The following is a 25064-nucleotide window of genomic DNA, read 5'->3' as shown; positions in this document are numbered from 1 at the left end:
CTCTACACTGAGCCAAATCCCCAACCCCTATAGCTATGTATTTAAAGGCAACATTTATGCCAAACTTTTCCTGGCACTGTTCTCTCAAGTCTGAGTTCTGTGGTTCCCAACAGTCTTCTTCATGCCAGGTTAAGAAAACCCAGACTCATTTCCTGATGAGCAGAGAACATACATATCAGGTTCTTTTTAACCACACAGTAGGTCATCAACATGGACATTTCACATCGGGGGTCCAGCCAACCGCATGGAAAATATTAGGGGGAGACTGTCTTTTATGAACATGTGTGGGTTGTTTTGTTTTCCTCTAACTTACAGTAACTGCTGGCTCTGTGGCATTGACATGGTGTAGGCATTGTGAGTACCCAGGGGTGACTTAGAACATGGAGAGTATGCATCAGATATATGCAAAGATGCTACTTTATGCAAGGGGCTTTAACAGCCTTGGATTTTAATACCCCAGGGAGACCTGGAGCCAACCCACCCGTAGATACCAACTGCAGTATATCTGAGGCACAATTCTTAGGCCCCGAAACTGGACTTCTGTTCATCCCACCTTTCTTGGTCGTTCTAACCATCAGTGTGGATGTGGTTTCTGATGTGGAAAAGCCAGCACAATCATTTTATAAAAGGAAGGAAGCTGTTACACACAGAATGGTTCACCATTCAGTTGGACTGCCATATCCAAATCAAAATGGTGACTCTGCAGATGACACACAAAGAAGTTACTGACAAAACAGTTAAATGGGAAAAAGGATAATGCAAAATTCAGTGGATGATTTTATTATAACTCGGAAAAGTAAAATGCATGGCTTTAAAGAGCAGAGGGGCTGAAGAGAAATGGAAACACTTGCTACAAGGTAACAAGACTGTCCACTGAATTCTAAAATATTTAAATGTTAATTAAATATTTATTTACTTATTTTTATGTGTGACTGTTTTGTCTGTATGTATGGCTGTGGCTGTGGAGGTCAGCAGAGGAGTCAGATCCCCCGAAGCAAGAGTTACAGTCGACTGTGAGCCACCGTATGGGTACTGGAACTTAAAACTGAGTCCTTCGGAATCATAGCAAATACTCTTAACTGCTGAGCCATCTCTCAACCCTATTTAAATGTCATTTTATAATATGTGTAGAGGGCACACACATACACACACAGCTCCGGGGAAATCATGAACAAACGGAAGAGGAGCTTTCTGTCCATCGGCGTCACCAGCCTGTTAGCTGTGGATGCTGGCTCTCCAGGTGTGGTCCTGGGCCCGGTGACATCAATGGCGGTCTGGGGACTTGTCAGAAACTCAGACTGTGGGTTGGCTCTAGGCCTGCTGTGTTTGTAACTCAGCTTCCCTGCTGACTCTGATGTCTGCTTAGCTCATCTGCGGCTCTCAAGGAGCACTCTGGTGTCTGTGCTATGCACACGTCTCCAGAGTTCATCCCTCACACCCATGGTACATCCCTAAGCACCACCCTCACTGTGTGTGCACAAGGGCTCTGGACACTTCTCGGACCCAGTCTGGTCTTCATTTGACTATGGAAGTTCTACCTCTGCTACTGAATTTCAGCGTCGCTACTGTGGCAGGTTAACGTGGAATCCGCTAAGGGCTGAGGAGAAAATGTTACTAGCCCTATTTTGTGGATGAGAAAACTGAGGACAAGAGATGCTCAAGATCATGTCAGTAGCAGATGATGAAACAAGAAAGACTTCAGAGCACACACCGAGAAGTCATGCCACTTTACTGATGACTGGTGAGGTCTGTGGAGGAGTGGAGACGTGGACCAAAGCCTTCTCTGTGTGTCACCACCACTTCCTGCAGCCTCACCTCTGCCAGGCAGGGCCATTTGCTCACTGCTCTCATGGGACAGCATTGCCACGCATGTCTGCTATCTATTCATTACCACCCTCCCATATCCTACCATCCTTCGTCCTTCTGAGGCCTTCTAAGTCGCCTCCCTCAAGTTCCCTCGTAAGGCGGGTGGTTCTCTCCCTTCGGGCTCCTATCATGTCCCCTCTGTATCTCTCTCTATTTAGCCTTCCTACTCTGAATTACACTCTTGCCCAGGCTCCTTGAGGAGAGGCAGTGCGTAAGGGGTTAACAGTGATGGAATAGGCACCAAATCAACTGACATATCATGGATGTGGCTATACTCATTGTTGAGATGATGCATGGAATCTGCTCAGCTAAAGGACGGAAGCCCCTGAGAAAAGGGACCAAGCCTCCATGTATTTTATACTTGCAAGATGCTCGCCCTGGGCCAGGAGCACAGTCCAGTCTGCTGCACACGCTTAGCATCAGAGGGCCGCTAGCACTCTTGAAAACTGCTCTCCTAGTTAAGGCGTGTAAAGGTTCAGCTCGCATTAACAGTGGGGACCTGGCTGCTAAGCCAATAGACAGAAACAACTCGTTTTTAGTCAACAACAGTAGAGTTAGTGACCAGCAATAGCTAGTCCCGTTTATAAGCACATTTTGAAATTGGTTCAGATCCCAACGCAATTGGAAAACTAAATCACAATCCTGTCTTAAAAACTGAGTCTATCAATGCTTTCATGTTATTCCCCTCTTTCATGAGGGATACACACTCTAAAAATCATATCACCAACTCTAATGTCTCTTGTTATAAAAAACTAGCTATTTTCATTTTAGACATTTATCATCTGTCACAATTACTGACCTGATACAGCAAATAGGCTTATAACGGGAAATACCTCACGTGTGCCAACTCCTGTCCCATACCCAGGAAGCAAAGATAGAACCAGAATGTTTTAGAACTATATCTGTAAACTTTCAGGAACAAGATAATATAAAAATGAAATGCCAGCTTTCTTCATTTACAAACCACTTAATTCTATGCTCTGCTTAATAGGGAAGAATACCTAACCACCACATGTGTTTAACAACCGGCATGAGATTAAAAGTACTGGCAATGAAGAGGACTGGAGGTGACAAAATGCCCATAACCTCTCAGCCATCACTGACTCGAATGGAACCTTGCACCGGACACAGTCTCATAGGAAATGCACAGCAAAGGGGTTGGCAATCCCTCGGTCTGAATCAGTACCACTACTGAACAGGCAGCATTAACTTACCAGCTCCACAGATCCATAATGTTTCCTACTGAAATCCCCACGTCTACAGCCTAGGTCTTCTGAGACAGAGCTGGAACAAAAATGCTTCATCAGTATTACACATAGCGATCTGGCTACACACCTTCTGAGAAAGGAAAAAAAAGAAAAAGAAAGAGAGAAAGAAAAAAAGAAGAAAAAAAGGCTGCTATGGAACAGGTTTGCAGTGCCCCAGCCGGCGCCTCACTGCAGGGAGCATCCTTGCCACAGACACCGTCCCCAGCAGCCATTGCAGAGTCAGGCTTTCATGAAGCCCTCAGTCAAAAGAAAAACGTCCAAGTCATCTCTAGAAGTACAGGTAATGATTGAATTAAATATTTAGCTCACTTGGAATCAATTGAAATTCCCAAAGCTATTGGTGGCTTATGATTTCACTCAGCATTACCGAAGGGGATGGCAGCCCTGCAGGAACTTGAGGCAAGGGACAAGGCTGCCGAACCAGATCTTGCAATTATCTTTTGCTTAAAAGAGTAGAGTCTCTTTGTCCCAAATATGCAACATAAAAATAACCAGCATCATTTAAAGCTGCATGTTAAGGAGGAGACAAAAATTCCCAAATTCTCATAGGCTCCCCTCCCTTCCCCCAGCTTTTAATTTAAGATTTTTACGTGTTAACATGAGAGAGAGAGAGAGAGAGAGAGAGAGAGAGAGAGAGAGAGAGAGAACGAGAACTAGCAGAAAATATAAAAATCTAACATCTGAGAATATTTATTTTTGACATGGCAGTAACTAATACTTCCCACCTCCCCTCCATCCCCACCCAGACAGGCTTAAATCAGATAAGCAAACTCACATGCCAAGGTCCAAGAGCAATTAAAACAAGGATGCAAATTGCTACTGCGTTTGCATTGCATGCACAGCTCCCCTCTCACAAGGCACATATCTAATGGGCTACTCGGTCTACCTAGGACTCCACACAGTAGCCATGAACCCACAGACAGCCCCCCAGTACCGACAGTGTTTGTAAGTTTGGCTTGACCATGTCATGCAAACAGCTCCAACACAACAGAAAAGAAGCTGCAAGGATCACGTTTCGCCAATTCCAACTGGTCGGACTGTCGCATGCAGAGACAGGTGCACTCGGTACCTTTTCATCCTTCCTTACAAGGTAGCTACATTTTCTAAATGACAGCCCTCCTGGCACATTCGGCAAGAGACTGACTCTGATGTTCAGCGTCCACAGAGTTGACTCTCTGCCAGGACACTGTTTGATAGGCTCCAAGAAAGACAGCATGAGAGAAATGAGATTAGAGTCTAATGGTATTCTGCCTCCACCATTTCACAGAGATGGCTGAATTAATCTTATATGAGAAATTTAACCTTTTCTCGCCCTCACTCCTTTAGCTTAAAATGTGTGGCATATCAATGAAACAGCCTGGCAGGGGTGCCTAGGCTACCTTCCTGCTTGGGTGGGCATGCTCTCGCCCCTCACTCAAAACACTCCAACAATCTTTAAGAGAGACTAACACAACTTTCCTCTGTGGTCTGTTCCAGTCTGGCCTCTCTGGTCAGAAAACACTTGGAGACACTGTCCCTGTCCTGCATTTTGGTTCCCATGTCCTTTCCTGTAAGGCTGGGTCACCATGGGACAGCAGCTGTTCTCGAGAGGTGGGTCTCTGTACAGCAAAGACCAGGCAGGATGGGTCTCTGCCCAGACTGCAGTCCCAGCTGAGGCTTCAGTGAGGACCATGGTGAAATCACCCTCAGCAGCAGGTCAGACTCAACAACCCCTAGCATGAAGAAAGCAAAGATGGAGGTTCTGGGCCCCTCCCTGGGCTGCTACTGAAGGGGTTCATGACATGGGGCCAGCACCTTATCGTTGTAAACAGCCAGAAGCAAACACAGCCAAGATGACAGCTCTCAGCCCCGTGACTCTGCCGCCCGAGAGTATCTACCTTCCCTAGATGTCTCTCAGAGGGGCAATAGCATCCCATGAAGACATGCAAACCACCAAGGGAGCCACGGCTATACGACACGACACCTGCTCCTGGCTGCCCTTCCCTCCCTCCAACACATTCCATCTGGCATGAGCTTGCTCACGGGAAGGACCAGGTCGAGGGCACCGATCATGGACTGTAAGAGGCATTCAAAGCAGCTATATGTCAAAAATCCCTCCCTCCCCAGGTGTCCACATACAAGGTTTCCAGTGGCAGGGGTCGTCCAAAGCTCTACCAAGAACATGGATTGTTCCGTCCACTGCCTGGCACAGGGTGGCTATGCACTAAGCATGCAGTCAGGACGTACAGACACACCAGACAGATCTTCCTAGCTAGTGCCCGGCAGTGCTCCTCATAGGTACTAAGACAGGTTGCCTGGTGCCCTTCTCCCTGATGGGCCTTTTCAGCCTCTCCTCTTAGGATGGCCTGGCCTACAAGGTAGACACTGCTGTGTCTCTAGACTGACAAACCTACTTCCTTTTCTGGACCCACTGTTGGACTATATTTGCTTTTCCTTGTGATGAGACCATGTGATCTAGCTCTGGTCAAGACAGGATAGGACAAAAGTGGCATATCCTGCTTGAAGCCCCGGGCTGGAAGGCGCAGGGTGCAACAGCCTCCCTGGTATAGTGGGATGGGAGACTTTGAAGGCCTGCAGCAGGGCAGAGATTCAAGACGAAGAATCTAGGACTCCAGGTGCCTATGTGGATGGCATCAGAGGTGGAAGGAAAGATTCATTTACCAAAGTGTCTTACATTAGGTGCTAGGACCACAATCACACAATATGTGGCCCAGATTTAGTGGACAGACAGAAATAATCTAATCTTGGGGGCTAGAAAGGCAGTGATCTGCCTTACACACAGCAAAATATTTGGCAAAAGTGAGATCTCCAGCAATTCAGAAGGTGGACCACATACCCCCTGAAGCAGCAGCTCCTAGAAACGACCTGACATTATTAAGAGTGAATTCATGTATTGGCTCCCACTGGCTTCTTCACAGGGAAGAGAGCAGGTTCTAGAAAAACCTACATGGCTGTTCTGGAGTGTTTTCACTATTAGCTTAACATAACACAAGAACTGCCTCAATCAGACTAGCCTGATTGTGGGCATGCCTGTGAGAGACTGTCATTGATGACTGATAGTGGGGAGGGGCTGAATAAACCAGCTAGCTGGGGACCAGCCATGAACAAGCAGGCAAGCAGTACTCCTCTGTTCCTGCTTCAAGTTCCTGATCTGTTTGAGTTCCTGTATTGACTTCCCTCAACCACAGACCACTGCCCGGAACTGTAAGCTGAAATAAGCCCTTCCTCCCTTAAGTTGCTTGCGGTTAGAGTAGGGTTTTTTGCTTGTTTTGTTTTTACCATACCTACAGAAAAGCAAGCTAGAACAATGGATTTAAGTAAAGATAACACAGTGCTCTACCACTGAGCTATATCCCGTGTGTGTGTGTGTGTGTGTGTGTGTGTGTGTGTGTGTGTGTGTGTGTGTGTGTGTGTGTGTGTATAACTCTCTATTTTAGAATAGAGTCGTTCTAAGTTCCTGAGGCTAGCTTTAAACTTGGATCCTCCTCCCTCAGCCTCCAAAACAGCTGGATAGCAGGCCTGTACCACCAGGCCCACCAGAGTAAGCAACTCTTCGTGCTGAATGCCTGCGGAGGGGGGCTTTCTGACACAGCTGTTCTGAATGCCCCACTACAACCTAAGCAATAGGATTCGTGCCCAGTTCCCACCATGAGTAAGCTCTGCAGCTAGCATGAGGTCTGATGTGACTTCTGTAGAAGGGGATGCAGAAGATGCACAGACCAGGATGACTCTGCTTCAGGACAGCAATCCACTGTCTGCTTTGAAAGCAGCTTTCTTGGAACACAGCCACACCCACTGCTTAAGGCCTGTCCATCTGCCCTGGCATTATAACAGTGGCCTTGAGTGGCTCCAACAGACACCCTGATGGCTTGTAAAGCTCGAGCTCTTAACTGAGTGACTCTCAAAAGGAAACAAACAAAAGCCACACTGTCATGCCCTGCAGTGGTCTCATGAATCCCTACAGTTGGTCTCGGGGACTTAATAGCCATGAAACACTCCACCTGACTCCCCAGAGAGCTCTGCAACAATGCAGATTTCCTGGTCCTGGTCATGGACCCAGAGACCAGGTCTCTGAACACAGAGAATCGTGTTTAGCCCATCTGCCAGCTAAGCAAGCAGCCTGGGGAATTCCACTGCAGGTGGTCACAGGTGACACTTTGAAAACTGCTCTTCCAGATGCTTCTGGAATCCCTGGAAAACCTGGTAACCATGCTATCGTTCATAAGGAAGCACCAGGCCTAGGTTCCTGCTGATGGGAGGAGGTGGGTGTTTTCCTTCCGAGCACTGCTGCAGCCACAGACCTGGCTCCTCGCCTCTCTGGACATCAGTTCCCTCATCTTTGAATTGTGGGTGAAATATTCTGTTTAAGAGGGTTACAAAGAATCCATGAGGAAGAGCAGCCAATGTGCTACGTTACATGAAAGCTCATCTGAGTGTTTGCTATGATTATAACCTCAATTATTAATCTCTGTTTCTCTCAGGATTTTAGAGAGATCCAAGACGAGGAACTTGGCATAAATAATTAACCTTTAAAAGACTTTTAAATAAACTCCTTCTTCCCTCATGCATCAGTAAGAGAGAGTCTGATCTAAGTGGCAGGCTTCCTGGGGCCAGACTGAGGGGAATGTACCAATTTTGGCACCCATCTCCTCCTATCAGGGTGACTTCAGTTAGAAAACACTTGAGACCTACTGCTGTCCTGACAGGAGATTAGACAAATGAGGCCTGGTCAGAATGGCCACCTGAAGCAGGCAGGTGCAGACAGGAACCAGGAAGCTTCCAACTCCCTCTGTGCCATGCTGCCCAGGCTCTAAATAGAAACCCTTCTGTTTCAGCAAATTGATGTGTAAGGATGCTGGATCACACTTTGGAAGCTTGAACAGTGTGGAGGACCTCCATGCTAAGTCTCTACATATGGCCTGGGATGGAAGCAAAACCTTCCGCTCCACACACAGGCTAGAGCAGCTGCTATTATGTAAGTCAGATTCCTGGAAAGCAGGATCAGGTCTTCTGCAGAGTCAAGAGCTGCTAAGACTGAGTAAGAAGACAAGAGGAGACAGGTGGGTCCCAAGGGGACCCCCCCCCACTGGCCCTGAGATCAGTGCCAACCCTCACAACTGGCCAGACCCATGCAGCCAGGTTCCCATGGGTCTCAGACCCAGTTAATGGTTAAAACCATCAGCATTAATAAATTCTCTCTGGGTCAGTGAAGAGACTTCGTGAGAAATACCAGGCAGTTTTCTGAAGGTCACTAGTAAGAGAGTTCAATGTCGAGAGCTCCAACCCAGGCCCTAGCCCCCTGACAAGCACATAGCAAGACACTGATAGAAAGGATCCCCCACTGAAGGCCAAATAAACTTTTTAATGGTGCCAGACTATAGACTGAGACTTGGAAAGAATCCGGGATTTCCTAACAACAGGTACTAAAATAGCGTGGTATACAAGACACCAGTTGTCTTGCTTCCTGAGATATATCAAGGACACAGGAGAGCAGAGCTCTGATTGTACATCCATTTCTAATGATGACATACGAGACTTCTAGTGAGGACCTGGAAGAAATCAGAGAGGAGGAAGCAAGGAGAAAGGTTTGTGGAGTGAATGCACCCCCAAATCAGGGCCCTCTGATTGTTTTTATTTTTAATTTTTATTTTTTAATGTGCATGGGTGTTTTTACACATACATGTATGTGCATCACATGTCTGCATTCCTTCAGAGGCTAAAAGAGGGCACTAGGTCCTCTGGACTGGAGTTATACATGATCGTGAGATGCCATGTGGGTGCTGGGAATTGAACTCTGGTCCTCTAGAAGAGCAGAACATGCCCTTAACTGCTGAGTTAACTCCCCAGCCTGCTAGTCCTCTTTTTTTTTCTTGAACACTTTGGGATATATTCTTCACCTAATATTTATGTATCTACTACGTTCTGAGAAAGGCATGTACCCACAGCCTACCCGGTTCCTTAGCATAAAGAGGCCTGAGATCATCACTGCACAGCTCTCTTCGATAACAATCTCTTCCAGTCTTTAAGACTGCTGCTCTGGAATGAAAAGGGGTGGCCTGCACAGATACTGCAGAAGGTGTAAGATGCTTCCACACTCGCTCACTATAGAAGAGGCCATTTCTGATTAAATGAGATACACAGTTACATATGATCCTGCAATTACACCATGGGGCATTTATTCCAGAATGAAAATATTACACCCACAAAAACCTAGGAAACACATTCAGCTTATGTTTATTAATAATAGCTTCAAATTAGAAACAATTCAGATGTCTTCCTAGGGGCAAAGAATAAAATAAACTACAACATATGCAACCTTGGAATACTACTTACCGACTAAAAGGACTAAAACCACTATGCACAACAATGTGGATGACTCTTTAGGGAGCTATGGTGAGTGGATTTAGCTGTTTCCAAAGTTTTCTTTGTTACAGTGCCTCATATAGCCTAGGCTTGACTTGAACTCACTATGTAGCTAAGAATAATCCTCCTGTTTCCACTACTGAGTCCTGGGAATAAGTATGCACCCCCACTCCTGGCTTTATTTAGCATCCTTGAAATGACAGGTTCTGGTTATCACAGCGCTGCCACCCCAGATGGAACTTCCTGCTTCTTATCTGTGGTGCTGGACAGTCTTTTACTCATGAGATCAGACTGCATGTAGAACCGGGGTGATTTAAGCAAGACAGTGGGTTCCATCCCTGTTTCCTGCCTGAGATGCTGTATGTTGCTGGACTCTATAGTCATGCAAGATGTTCCCAATAGTATTCTCTGTGCTAGTTCTCAAAACTGAATACAAGTCTGATTATACGACAGAATAGTTTCACTAAATCTCTAGGGTAGAGTGGGACACAGCCGTACCTCTAGCTTCCTGGTAGGCTGGGGCAAGCGGAATGCTGGGGTTCAGCAATTCAAGGCCAGTGCAGGTACCCAACAAAACCCCACTTCAAAGAAAAAGAAAAGTTTAATAAAACAAAACAAAACCGTGTAGGGTTGGAGACGTAGTAGCTTAGTGGCTAAGAGTGTCTGCTGTTCTTCCAGAGGACGCAAGTTTGGTTCCCAGCACCCACATAAGTGGCTCATGACAACCTGTAACTCCAGTTCCAGGGAATCTGACACTTTCTTCTAGCCTCAAAAGGCACCCATGAATATGTCACACACACACACACACCACCACCACCACCACCAACAACAACAACAACAACAAAAACCCCACCAAAAATCTGTATCTAAATCAGTGGTAATAAATACCTTTAATCCCAGCACTTGGGAGACAGAGGATCTCTGTGAGTTTGAGGGCAGCCTGGTCTACATAGCAAGTTCCAGGTCAGACAAGGCTACACAGTGAGACCCAGTCTCAAAAAAGGATTGTCACCACCAACAAAACAAAACAACAACAAACAAACAAAATCCCTGTATCTGACACTGGAGGCACATGCTCAGTGGGTAAAGTGCTTGCCACAAGCAGGAGAACTTACATTCACCCACATGAAAACCTAGCACAGCAGCACACATCTGTAACCCAGCACTACCAGGGTAGAAACAGGTGGATCCCCAGAGCTCACTGGTCACCCAGCTTTAGTGAGAGACCCTGTCTTAAGAAAAATAAGATGGGCCCGGAAACCGGGAAAGGGAATAACACTCGAAATGTACATAAGAAATACTCAAGTTAATAAAAAAAAAAAAAAAAAGAAAGAAAAAAAAAAAAAAAGAAAAAAAAAAAAAAAAAAAAAAAATAAAAAAAAAAAAAAAAAAAAGAAAAATAAGATGGACCGTCAGAGGAAGACAACTCATATTGACTCCTGGCATCCACACCCATGTGTGTGCACAAACATGCGTGCGCGCGCGCGCGCGCGCGCGCGCGCGCACACACACACACACACACACACACACACACACACACACACACACACACACACACAGAGTCTACAACCCTTAGGACTTCAAAGGATACTGGCCAAGTGCCTGCCACTAGCACATGCAGTCTGTCACACACTCCTCAGCTCAAGACCCAACTTTTCGATGACAACTTTGGCTTACATGAGGTTAAGACCAGAGGGCTTTTCGGCTCAGTACAATATGTTTGGAAGAAACATTGTTCCACTCTGGCATCTATAAACTCTATGAGCAAGTGTTAATATAAAAACTATAACCAGCCAACATCTATGCTGCTAACCACCTCCTTTAACTGCCTGAACCTTTGAGGAAATACTTCTGTCCTGGTTTTCACTGTCAATTTGACACAATCTAGAGTCACCTAGGAAGGGGAAACCTCAACTAGAAATAGCCTCAGTGAGACTGGCCTGTGGCCATGCCTTCTAAGAGGCTGTCTTCATTGATGACTGATGTGGGCAGGGCTAGCCTGCCATGGGCAGCACAGTCCCCAGGGGCTGGGCTGTAGCCAGGGACTGGGCTGTAGGAGAAAGATAGCTGAGCCTTCAGTGAGCAAGTCAGTCAGCAGCACAGCATTCCATGGTTTCTGCTTTGGTTCCTGCCTCCAGGTTCCTTCCCTGACGTCCCTCACTGATGCCAAATAAAACCATTCCATTTGTGCTTGGTATCTTCATTAATCAGGTTTTAAAAAAATCTCAAAAGTGAACCCAGATATTTTTAATCTCCTCCATTATGGTCTTAGTTTTTCTGCCCCAAGAGCTCTCACTCTTTCCCTGCGAAAGTTTTAAAGTTTGCTCTAAGAGTATTTTTTTGCCTAAATATAGAAATGCCCAGTTTGCACTGCCAACTCCTTGATATGCAGCTTCAGGATTGGGATCTACGCACCTGCAACTTTAACAAAAATATATTCCATCCACGGTGCTATTACAGCCTGCGCAACACTGGCAGGCTCCCTTTTCACCCACCGGATGCCAGCACAAGGCACTTCCTCTGTAAAATCCCACAAACCACCCCTCTCTGTCTCCTTTCCTTGAGGCGGGGAGGATTCCAGAGACTCCCAGGTCCAGAGACTTAGGCACCATCTGGCGTCCAACCCAGTATCTTCGACTGAATGTCCCTTACCAGCTACCTCAAAAGGCTCTCCTTACCCACACTCTGCCCCAAGGGTCTCCATTCTTCCTGTTAAACAGGTTTTCTCTATATCAAGTTGAAATACATGCAGCTTAATTTCCGCCAGCTGGTCCTAAATCTACACCCTTTCATTTTTCCTAAACTTCCTCGCCATCACTGACGCCCCCGGCCACCTGTCTAGTCTGGCTCTGCTCCCCTCTCCTCCAGCCACACAGCCTTCCTCTCTTTCTTCAACTTGCTGAGTTTCTTCTTGCCTTAGGGCCTACGGTGTCCTCTCCAAACTTTGCCTTTTCTGTACCCCTTTCCCTAGGCTAGAAATTACACAGAGAGATTTGATTAGCATTTGTCTCTCCACCAGAATTCTATCTTGTTGCTTCTGTTCAAGACTGAATCCTTAGCATTTGACATAAACCTGGCAAATTGTCCCTTCATAGGGTTTTGTTTTGTTTGCTTGTTTGTTTTAATAATGGTTGGGTGGGTCAATGAATGCATGTGTACATGCAGGTCAGTCTTTTGGGGTCACACAAAACAAATTAAGGTCACTTCTATGACAATCTTTCACATACACACACACACACACACACACACACACACACACACACACACACACACACACACACACACACACACAGGGAGTTCCCATGCCCTGGAGGTTTCTCCTGCATGGGAGGTTGGGAATAACACTGGAGACAGGTCAGCCACACTGCAGAAATAACTAAGTTTGGGACAGGACAAACACACAGACCATTTCAGAGTCCTCTCTTGGGTCAGGCTCAGAGAGCCCACCCCTGTGCTCATGACTCCCACAGATTGCTAAAGTGAGCTGAGTTACACAGTGCAGACATGAAATTTGTTTTTTAATCAGACATAAAAATATTATAAGTGCCTCAGGTTAATCAAAACAAAACATTTCAGATGCTAATACCAGACCAGTAGTGTGACTGAACAAAGAAAAATGCAGTGTGAGCTACCACAATGGCCAAATATCCCCTCGCCAAGCTGGTGTTGTGACAGCAGCTTTCCTAAGAGGCACTGCACGTGAGGCGGACACACTGGAGACCCAATGACGGGCAACCATCCAAATGAACCCGACTGATCTGCTTCATGATCCTGTGCTTTTCCTGGGCAGTGGTGGCGCACACTTCAGTCTCAGCACTCGGGAGGCAGGAGGTGGAGCTCTGAGTTCAAGGCCAGCTTGGTCTACAGAGCAAGTTCCAGGACAGCCAGGGCCACACAGAAACCCTGACTTGGGAGCGGTTCTTGGGTTTCATGCAGATAAATTATAGCTTAATGAAAACTCCAAAGCCATGCGAACAAAACTAGGAAACAAGACTTAGATGAACTAATACCTACACATTTAGAGAAGTTATATACTCATAAACGTTGCCTGGTAATTACTTATCTCTGTCTAGTCCACAAGTAACTCATGCCATGACCTTTGGCAAGAAACAGCCCCTTCACAGGCTTCAGTAGTGACAACAGGATTTGATCAATGAACTAATTCAACAAGTGCTTATCACAGTACATCCTGTTGAATTTGATGAGAAGAGGCATATGAGATGACTTATGGTGGTGTCATGGTTTGTGGAAAACGTAGGAGAAAGCTAAAATTTACACACACACACACACACACACACACACACACACACACACACACACACACACGTTTGGAAAAGTACCTAGATGTCAGGGAGGAAAATTTTCTTCCTCACTCCTTATGCCTTACTTATTCCTTCCTTACTCCTTACTACCTGATGCCTGCAAATTGAACTGTCTAAAGACAGAGTAACAGGATTAGAAGAGGCAAGCACAGCCATTTTTAATTTTATACAAAGGAGACTTGAAAGGAAGGAAGGGAAGACCAAAGAAACAATTAGATCTGGGGACCTTTTATCACTTTTAACATAGTGTGGTGAGGAGAAGAGAGAGGGGAGGAGCGAGGGAGAGAGGGATTTGTGTGGATGTGTAGAAAAGTGATGGTGGGCAGGGCTCTTTAGTGAGGCTTGTTTATTCCTCAGATGCCTTCATTTTCCATTTGAAGGCAGCTGTCCTCTTGGTTTGGGAGAGGAGGGGCAGTTTCACAGTGGGAGATGAGGCCCTGCTTTCCGTAGAGACAGGGAGAGCCTCCCGCCTTTGTTTTTTCTCAGTTACTTTCAGCTCAAAATATTTCTTATGCCAAAGTGGCATATTGTGCTTCCTTAGTCGTCAATACCAATATGTCAAAAGTGTAGTCAATACCAATATGTCAAAAGTGTAGTCTTAAAACATAGTTTGTTGAGGGGTTGGGGATTTAGCTCAGTGGCAGAGCGCTTGCCTAGGAAGCGCAAGGCCCTGGGTTTGGTCCCCAGCTCCGGAAAAAAAAAAAACAAAAACAAACAAACAAACAAAAAAAACACAGTTTGTTGAGCTGACATGAACCTTGCCTTGAGTAACCGAGGAGAGAGATGGCCCTGGACTACCTTTTAAAATGGTTTCGGTGTGGTATTTTGAGTGTGTGCACTGGGTTAGATCTACTCCATGCGGATCTATGCTCAGATGCCCTCCAGGCACACCCAGACTACACTGTGGGGGAAGCAGCCCTTCCTTGGTGCTTTTACAGATCACATTATGAGCCTAAATTGCTTTCCATAACACTTGCTTTCTAAGCTGCTCTGACTCAGGGACTCTCCTAAGAAAACGAAACTAGGAAACTCACAGCACAGGGTGTTTGAGAGGAGTTCTTCAGAGTAAACAGATAAATTGATCACACAGAAGATATGCAGGAGACAGAACTACTAGAACTAAGAACATGCATTACTCTAAGAGACTACAAGAAAAAGCCAGCCACTCCCTAAGGTCAAAGCAGGATTTACAGACATGAGTACTGTGAAGGTGAATTCTGGGTGGAGCCACTGACATGAAAAGGCACCCTACTATGTGATCAGTATTCACACCGTGTCCTTGTGATGTTCTGGTTCTGTACTGACGAGCACCCCAAGTGGGTTTCCGGTCCTTATGGAGTATAAAACTGGAAAGAGCGAGACTTGAATAGTCACAGGCGTGCCGTTCTTAGCAGTGGCATAACCTCCTTAGGGAGGGACGGTAGCTTTTGGTGGTTATTCCTGCAGGGGCTGTGGAGCTCAATCCTGAGCTCTGGGCATCCAGAAAGGGGCCAGGCTGTCCTCGCAGAGAGCAAGGCCATCTTCTTGCCTGTTTTTAGGTCACACAAAGCAGCACAGGGTGAGTCCTCTCTGTGGGCTTCAGTCAGCAGCGTCTTATACTCCATGCCGTGACTGGCCTTCCCCCTTCAGGCTCCCTCCCTCCCTGGGTACTTCATCACCCCTGAGCCTGCACACGTGACCTCAGTGCTAATCTAACTCCTCACAGCAAAACCTAGCTCAGACCTTTCCATCTGCAATCTATAACTTTCAACTGCTAAACACAGTTCAACACATATCCTATCAGCCCCCCTGAACAATAGCACACCCTAAATCAGACTCTGTCTGGTCTCATGGGCCAGACTGCCACCTCTGTCCTGCCATCGCTCTCTCCTTTCCTATCAGGATCTAGCTAGTCCCCTCCACAGCACTGACTTCAAGACCATGTGATAGGATCTGTGTACATGGACTTTGTTCTTCAAAGCGGCAGGGCACACACCTTCAAATCTCAGCAACACACAGATGTAAACAGAAAAATCTCCCTTCTCCTGCCCCAATTTTCTCTGCTCACAGCAACATGAATGGCTTCTCATCTTATTGCCAGACATACTGCTGTCCATATTCACAAAGAAGAGTAATGCAAACCCACCTTCTTCCCTTTCCTTCTAATTTATCATGGCTGTGCGTTTGGGTATGTTTGAGAGGGGTGGTGTGTTGAGGCCAGATGAAACTTGGTAGACTTGGTTTTCTCCTTCCATTTTTATGTGGGTCCTGAGGATGGAATCCACATGCTGCAAGGCTTGCACAGGAAAAGCTTTACCTACTGAGCAACTCCGCCTGTCCTCCCACCTCTTGTTCTGCATGTGCGGTGCATGTACAAGTTCACATGTGTGTGTATGCATGCACACATGTGATGTGAGTACATGTGTGTGGGCATGCCTGTAGAGGTCAGAGGTTGACATCAGGTATCTTCTTCAACCACTCTCCATATTATGTATCAAGGCAAGGCCAGTTGAACCCAGAGCTCACTGATTTGGCCATTTTAGCCAGTTTGCTCCAGGAATCTTCTGCCTCCACTTCATGAGTACGGGGATTATAGGCAAGCCACCATGCTTACCTCTGAACTACACTTGTGTGGCAAGTGCTTTACCCACTTAACCCTCTGCCAGCCCTCTCTTTCCTCCTCTTAGAACAAATGGGGGCACACTACCAACCAGCTTCTGCACATACAGGTTCACATCTGTGGATTCAACAAATGTGGGCTGAAAGTCTCTACGTCCTCACCCCAAACTGTCTCAGCATCGGTAGTCAACACACACCGGCCCCTTTCTTGTTCGCTAAACAATACAGCACGTATTTACGTAGCATCTACGTAGGGTTTCTGAGTGGTGTTGGGATGACATGATGAACAGGGGAGGAGGTATATAACTTATAAGCAAACTCTGCCCATACATGCAAGGATTTTGCTGTCTGCAGGAGCCCACGTGTCCTAGGGTGCGTCTCCCATGGAAAACAAGTCATAAGGGCACATACCACCCTCCTCACACCCTTGTTGCAGTTAGGCTTGGTGTACCTTGGTGGGTTTTGCTAATCCAGTAGGGCTCCTGCATTATTATGACTGTGCAGTACTCTACTGAATCCAAGTGTCCTATTTTCTCCAGCCACTACTCTGCTTACGTGGCTTCTGGTGGCTTCTGGTATTTCACTACTGCGGATGAGGCCTCAGCATACCCCTGTGGACCCCTGCAGTCCCTCCTAGTGTCTTGCCTTCCCTCTGTTATTCCACTGTGTCTCTTATTTCCTTCAGCACAGACCTGTACTGTTATGAAGCTCCTCAACTGGCCTCTTTGCTTCCTCTTAACTGTCACCTCACAAATATTAGTGGGTCCTCCCATGTTCAGGGCACTACAGATAGTCAACTGAATAAGACACAGGAGAAAGCCACTTTGAAACCACCCTGGCCTTTCTCTTCTCCATGACTGCAGTCAGAAAGGGAGTGACAGGAGTCAGGTGGGTAGAAAAATGCAAATTTCCTTGTTGTCAGTGTTTTGCTGGCAAAAAATAGGCCAAGTTCTACAGCCAAACAGGCTCCTTCTGCTTCTCCTCAAGATCAGACTCTGATCAACCCTAGGGGAGAGATGCACATGTAGAGGGACAGATGGTTGCTCGGGTGGTGGCCAAGAGCGCTGTTGTCTCATGACTGCCAAGCTCCCACAGGGGACAGATAGACAGGCCTCTATACCAACCTCTAGCAGACTCAGGTGGGTTTTCCCAAATGGAAACAGGAGGCAAGTACAAGTCCCACCACCACCAGCAGATCCAAGGGAGGGTGGGACAACTCGAGGGCTCTCGTGGACTCTGTCTAGTCACTCAGTTTAGGGCCATCTCCTATATCCCCTTTCCCATAAAAACACAACAACAAAGGGAATGGAATGTACCTAATTGTAAACCACTCTTATCACTCAGTACTGTGTTTTAAGACAAAGTGGCTTTTCATTAGGAACATGTGTGGTCTTTCAAAGCTTCTGAAAGCTATTTTTCAATGCCTACAATAAAAACAACATTGCTCAGTAATATGTATCAGTAAATACATGGTAATTTTCCTCAAAAGATCAAAGGTAAACTATCACTGAGTCCTGGGAGAGAAGTGAGTCTGAATTACAGACTTCTTGGAAGTGTGCCATTACCCCAGTGGGGAAGACGACCTGACAGACAAACAGAGGGGCATACAATCCAACTTCTTCCCTCGTGACTGACATACTTTAGGAAACACAGCCCAGAATGGCCAGCCTTCTGACAGTTTCCTTTGTTGTCTCCCCATAGATTGAGCTATAACACCTCTGTGAAGAAATTTTACCTCATGGTCTGATTAGTCATAGATTAGAAAAGTGAAGAACCCTTCAGTCCCAGCATGCCTTGCTTCTCAGAGACGTGTCATGGCTTCTTGATCAACACAGTCAACCAGTTCTCACTGCTAAGACTTTTGATGCACTTGTCACCTTCACCCAGATTCCCAGCTCCTACCTCTAGGTATTCTCAGTAAACAGATACCACGAGCTTTGTTTTTGATGAGACCTCCTCAGTTCTGTGTGTGGTGAGCCGTACTATGTCTCTTTAACCACTGGCTGCATCCTGTCCTCTTGCCTCCTGGCCACTCCTTTTCTTCTCCAAGGCTGCTCTGCTTACCAAGGCTATCACATTGACCCTTGATGAGGGACACTCCCTGGGAGACCAGGAAGAACCTGTGACCCAGGCTGGATAACTAGAGCCCTTCCCCAGAGTCTTCTAACTGGAGAGAAGTGTTGTCCCCTGAGTCATGAAGCTATAAAGATAATCTGGGCTGCCTGGGGTCACATGGCCCGTGTCAGGGGAGCACGCATGGGTAGAGGAGGCAGAGCTGGGGTGAGAGGTGGAGGCAGGGGTGTGAGAGTAAAGGAAAGCCATCTGACAACAGCACTGCAGGCCTTGCATCTTGTCATGCCAGAAGCCAGACCCGCTGCTGTCACCAGCCTGGCTCTATGAAGCTTTCTACCCCCTTTCCTGCTTAAGCGAATCTGAGTTGAGTTTCTGTGACTTAAACTAGCTGACAGCCCCCTCAAGTCCATCTTTTACCAGCCGCCGACTTCCTCTTTGAACACACTTGGGATGTGACTAGTACACACACACACACACACACACACGCACACACACACACACACACACACACACACACACACACACACACACCCCTTAAACAATCCCTTGCTCTCCTCATGACCCACTCAGAGCCTCACAGTGCTCCTAAAACTCAGTCACCATCTCCCAGTGAGTCTCTGCTCTGACTCTGCAGATTCCGATTACTTTTTGACAACCAAGCTAGCAGAACACGTCATTCCTCAAACACACTCCAATACCATCCTGCCCAAGCCTTGCCCATGCTGACCTTGCTCCTAGGACACACCTATACAACTCTGCTTATTTAAATCTACTGAAGAGAGAAAATGGGGGGTCCCACTGCTTTTTAAGGTCCATTCCGCATTCCCAAGTCTTCCCTAAGTAGGCTCAGTCTATATATGCATGTAACCTCTTCAGCTTCATAGCACTTGCCTCACGCTCTTGCCTTGGCTCGATCTTAGGCTTTGTGTTGTCATGTCTCGGGGTCCTGAGGCCACAGTCAGAACTCTGAGGCTCACCTCCTTGCTACCCATGCATACTCAGGTCCATCCTAATTCCTCTAAAACACTTGTGAGGTCAATCCTTCCTAGAGGAATCCAGCCACCCTACTAGCAATGTGGTCCACCAGGTGGCAGCCAACATCTCACCTCCAAATAGGCCCTGCCCCTTACCATATTAGCCAGCCCTCCCTCCCTCACCTCTCACCCCTCACTCCCCAAGTCCACCAGCTTGGGCGGCTATTTCATTTAGTTTTCTGACTGTCTAGCCGCCTTGACCCACCCCTTCATATGTTACTGCATGGTGCACTCTGGAACTTGTAGTCTACAAAGGAGGTCCTGCTTGCTAACCAACTCACCTGAGCTATTGCTAGACAGTCTGGGATTGCCTACAACCTGCATGCCAAATTCCCTGCCCTTAAAGAACAATGGGGGTAGGAGGCCAAGCCCTATTTCTTTGGACACTGTTGGTAGCTGAGGCCCTGGGTGAACTGTGTATTAAAGTACAACTTAATTCCACTTCAATTGCTGAAGAGGTAAATTATGGGTGGTATGGGAGTGGCTTTGAATGGCAGTGGTGACTCAAACCAGTTTCCCTTTGGATACACTAGGAACTGGTGATCAGGAAGTTCTCTTTCCATATTGTCTTGCACATTTCTTCTGAAATTCTCAAAGCTATCAATGGCTTCTACTGCCTAACAGTGGTTTAGAGTCCTCAGTGGGCAGAGAGGGCTTCAGGACTGATCTATGCCCACTTCATCATGATGGTTACAGTTATCTCAATGTTGGTCAGAGATGAGAAGCATCTGGAGCTTGTGACCAATTCTAGACATCAGAACTTTGGAGGGACAGTGGGGGCTTCTGTAGATTCTCCACAGGTGACTGTCTGGCACAGGCCAGGCAGACAATGGCTGATCTCCCACCTGTTGACAAGGCTGGAACACACTCTCCTGGATGTTAGCCTTTCTATGCATTGGCCAATGTTCAAATTAGTCTCGGTGCCCGTCTCCCGCCTGACCGAGCTCCTCCCACAACGCTGAACTCATCCTTCCCCATCCCCCAACACTCACTTCCCCATTAACCTTTTCTCTGTTTCTCCCACAGCTTGTTCCTCTGGTCCCTTGGTTGTGTTGTGAGCTCCTTGGAGGCAGGCACCTGAAAACGGCTCCTTTCATCCCCTCCAGGTCCAGAGTCCCCGGGGGTGGGTCTCAGACCTAAGTTGTTTCTTAGACTTTCTGGATGATTCTGAGCCAAGCCCTTCCACCTGCCTCTGACCACCCTAACACACTAGGTACAGCAAACCTGACAATTACATGTTGGACGGACCAAGCATCTCCTCTGTCTTGAAGCCAATCACATCGTTGTACCTCAATATTACTGATTCCCATGAAGAGCTAAGCTTCCCTTTCCTGTGATACCTTCATCTAACCTTCATCTTATCACATCCTAGGACAAAGGCCTTGGGTGCAGGAGCATACAGAAAGGTATGGGACAACCCCAAAGCACTGAAAAGTCTCCTGATGCATTAGGTACTTTACATTAGCATTAATATTTCTTCTGCATTGAAGTTGGTTTTTTTTTTTCTTTCCACACACAATCTGATATTGATGGGAAGAGAAGAGAACCTCCCTTCTACACCAGGATGCTGCAGACACACAGAAACACTTCCTAAATAGTTACTGAATCAAGACAACCATGTCATGGCACTTTCCCTAGCCTGTCAGAACTCTCCTTAGCAACGACACATGTGAGTGACTATCTGCATAGGAGCTATAAGTCCCCTAAGGCAGAAACAGGGATGGCCACTCTCATCATGCATGATACAAGGCTTGGCTAAAGGAGATGCCCAGTGAATATTGCCGAATATGTAAGGAAGACATCTCAGAAGCAGAACATTCTCCCAAGGCCCCTCCCCCACGTAAAGAGACGTCGAACAAGGGCCACAGCAAGACACTCCTCTTTTACTTACTTACAGGTTGACCTGGGACTCTAGTTCAGGATCCTTTGTTGGCCAAGTCTGAAGGGGCTGGATGCCGAAAGAGAGAGATGACTTCGCTTTCCAGAGGAGGGTTTGTGCCAGCTGACTCCCACAGGACCCCTTGGTCAGCGGATCCATCAGTGGGCCTGGAGGCTGAGGTGCTGTGCTGAGAGAAGGAGAGAGTTATGGTGCTGATTATCAGAGAAGAGGGTAGCCTCACCACAGCCCAAGGACAATGGCCTATTGGTTCAGGAGGACACTAAGGCACAGTAAACGCTCAGGTGTCAAGCAAGGCTACATCATGACCTGTTTGTAGTGTTTCTCAGCCAACTGTGTAAGGAGGAACTGCTTGGGATCAGTCCAAATCCCAACACACCCCTCAACTATAATCACATCAGCCATAAAGATAAGTCAAAAGGATCTTCCTATGATTTGGATATGATCTGAGTGTCCTTGAAGGGTTAGTACATTGAAATTTAATCCCCACTGTGAGTATTAAGAATTTAATCGCTGGGCTGGTGAGACCACTCAGCGGTTAAGAGCACTGACTGCTCTTCTAGAGGTGTTGAGTTCAAATCCCAGCAACCACATGGTGGCTCACAACCATCTGTATGGGATCCGATGCCCTCTTCTAATGTGTCTGAAGACAGCTATAGTGTACTCATATTTTAAGAAAAAGTGAAGTATCTTCTTTAAAAAAAAAGAAAAAGAATTGAATCCCCACTGTGAGACATTCTAATTATAGCATGCAAAGGCAGAACTTTTGGGAAGTGGTTAGGATTAGATGAGGTCACTGATGTTGGTTGGGCCCTCATAAGTGAATCCTGGTTGGCTTAGGAGAGCAAGCTCAGAGGTATGTATACACACACACACACACACACACACACACACACACACACACACACCCCTTGCATAATCTCAGAATTCTTCCAGAAAGAAAAGTATCACCATGCAGTCCCCCTCCTAGACACCATGACCATGACAACTCTTATAAAAGAAAGTCTGCCTCCACAGTAACACATTTCCTCCAACAAGGTCACACTGAGCAGAGTTTGAGCATAGGAGACCTCTAAGTCTGCCTCCACAGTAACACATTTCCTCCAACAAGGTCACACCTACTCCAATAAGGCCACACCTCCTAATAGTGCCACTCCCTATGGGCCAAGCATTCAAACACATGAGTCTATGAGAGCCATACCCATTCAAATGCACGTTCAAACATCCACTCCCAAAGGCTTGTAGTCATAGCATAATGCAAAATGCATTTATTCCAACTTCAGTCCCCACAGTCTATCACAGTCTCAACAACGTTTAAGAATCTAAAGTTCAAAGTCTCTTCTGAGATTCATGCAATCTCTAAACTGTAATTCCCTATAAAGGAAAATCAAAAGGCAGATCATATACTTCTAACATGCCATGGCACAGGGCATACATTACCATTATAAAACGTAATGGAAGCACAGTAAGGAAATACTGGGTAAATCTCCATGTCTGGTGTCAAAGTGCTCTTCAGATCTCTAACTCCTTTCCTCTTCATTGGCTGAACACAATTCTTTCTCTTGGGCTGTTTCCAATACCTGTCAGCCACTTTTTCCTACAGGTATACCAAGGCTCTAGCATCCTTAACCTCTTGGGGTCTCCAAGGTAATCCAGGTTTCACCTTTACAACTTTATACAATGGCCCCTCTAGACCTCCAAGCAGGACCACCCTGCCACACACCTGGCCTCAGGGACCTTGAACTCAGAGATCTGCATGCCTCTGTCCCCCGAATGCTAGGCTCCTTCTACTAGGAGTAAAGTAATGTGACTCCCGGACCTAAACTTTTTTAAAATCCCCTTTCACAAGATGGAAGTTTAGCTGGGTGACATCTTGCCCTGAGGTAATTCCATTTAATATCTTTAATCTGTTTCTCTCCTTGAACGTAAAATTTGGCTCCATTCTGCTTCCTGATGCCCCTTTAATCCTTGAACCATACATTTTGTATTTTTCTCACTCAGTTTGCTAAAACATGTTACTATGGACAGAGTACACTCTAGGCTATTTTAGAATTTCCTTTGCCAATGCAGTTAATCAGGCTCTTCACTTTAGCTTCAGGAAAAACTTTTTGGATAAGGGCAAAAGCAGCCACATTCTTCATCAAAGTATCACAAGGATTATCTTTAGGCAATGTACTAAGTCCTTTCCTCTGAAACCTATTAAGCCACCTCCACAGTTCTCAGAACCACTGTCTTTCATGCTCTCACTAGGATGGCCCATTAAGTCCCATGTAAAATACTCCATTACTTTCCCAATCCAAAGTTCAAAAATCCACATTCCTCCAAACAAAAGCATGGTCAGGCCTGTCACAGCAACACCCCAGTCCCTGGAACCAACTTCTGTCGGGGGAAAAAAACAATATATAATAGCATTTAGTCAAGAAGCACTTTTTAAACTGGATTTTTCTGGAAAGATTGTGACAAGGGAGCAGGCAGGAAGACTTAAGGGTCAGGGCAGTGCCACCTGTGAGGGGGTCTACACAGGGAGCTACATGCCTCTGGGTATTTGGAATCAGACAGGCATTGTCCACTCTGAGCTGCTCCAGAAGGTGCTAAGGCCCCAGACTGAAACACGCTTTTTAAAAAAAGCCGTTCTATGCCTAATGCAGAAGGAATCCACATCTACCTGTGTCCCTCCTGTCCCTTAGACCATTCTCTTGCTAAGAGTCTCTGGTGTTCCTTCTTTGTAAGAGGTGACCCAGCTCTCCCCATCACCTTTTCTGGGTTAGAGAAGCCGCCTGCTGTACAACTGACCGACAAGTCCACTCGCCTCCCGTTTACCCTACAGCAGCTAAGCAGACTCAAAGGCTCATACCTCTCACCTGGGACAAAAGGGAAAGAGCTATCCTGGTACAGGAACAGCTCTCGTGCATGTGTACGTGTGTGTGTGTGTGTGTGTGTGTGTGTGTGTGTGTGTGTGTGTGTGTGTGTATGCATTTACATGTGTACAGGACTGTGTGGAAGTCAGAGGCTGACATCAGTTATCTTCCTCAGTTGCTCTGTATGCCCCCTTTCAAGAGTTACTTATATATGAGTTGCCTGCACGTATTTTTTGGGCACCATGTGTGTGACTGGTGACTGCATTTGTGAGCCGCCATGTGCTAGATGCTGGGAACCAAACCCAGGTCCTCTGCAAAACCAGTAAACACTCTTAACTGCTGATCTATGTCTCTAGTCCCTACATTGTATGCTTCAAGACAGGGTCTCTTACTGAGACTGGAGCTCACTGAATGCCTACACTAGATGGCCAGGAAGATCCAAGGGTCCTCCCACTTCTGCCTCCCAGTGCTGGGATTACAGCCATGCACTGTAATGAATGCTGCAAATGTGAACTCGGGTCCTCATGCTTGTTCAGCCGGCCATTCTCTGAGCAGCCCTGCCTCCGAGGCTCAGTGCCACCGGAGTTTGTTGTTGCTCCAGCATTAAAACAATAACCAACAAACAAACAAACAAACAGGCATAGCTTCAAAACAAGCAGCACACTTTCTTTTCACATGAGATTTCTTTCGATTATGAAGATCAAACTTGCATGCAAAAGGCTGAGAACATGCCCTCCAAGTCCAACAAGGGTTGGAGGAGCAGCAGGAAGCTGAGCGAGGCTTCA

At 46.6% G+C, this 25064-nt stretch overlaps 1 protein-coding gene across 7 annotated transcripts in view; it reads right to left on the bottom strand.

Moving 5' to 3' along the window:
* Garnl3 (GTPase activating Rap/RanGAP domain like 3) overlaps positions 1 to 25064 on the bottom strand; it is a 140690-nt gene that overhangs the window by 98090 nt on the left and 17536 nt on the right. For 4 of the 7 annotated variants that reach the window (XM_032902709.1, XM_032902711.1, XM_032902710.1 and 1 more), the window contains exons 2-3: positions 21420 to 21590; positions 3081 to 3150 (exon numbers count right to left, since the gene is read on the bottom strand). In XM_032902709.1, the coding sequence (XP_032758600.1) occupies positions 3081 to 3150; positions 21420 to 21562 (213 nt within the window). In that variant the 5' untranslated portion in view covers positions 21563 to 21590. Of the gene's footprint in view, positions 1 to 3080; positions 3205 to 4203; positions 4794 to 21415; positions 21591 to 25064 lie in introns of those variants that run through there. The other 3 variants (XM_032902714.1, XM_032902712.1, XM_032902713.1) reach the window with 3 other exon arrangements.

The sequence above is a fragment of the Rattus rattus genome, chromosome 5 (assembly GCF_011064425.1).
Source record: "Rattus rattus isolate New Zealand chromosome 5, Rrattus_CSIRO_v1, whole genome shotgun sequence".
Lineage (NCBI taxonomy): Eukaryota > Metazoa > Chordata > Mammalia > Rodentia > Muridae > Rattus > Rattus rattus.
The sequence above is the reverse complement of the archived record's forward strand: the minus strand, read 5'-3'. Positions and strand labels throughout refer to the sequence as shown.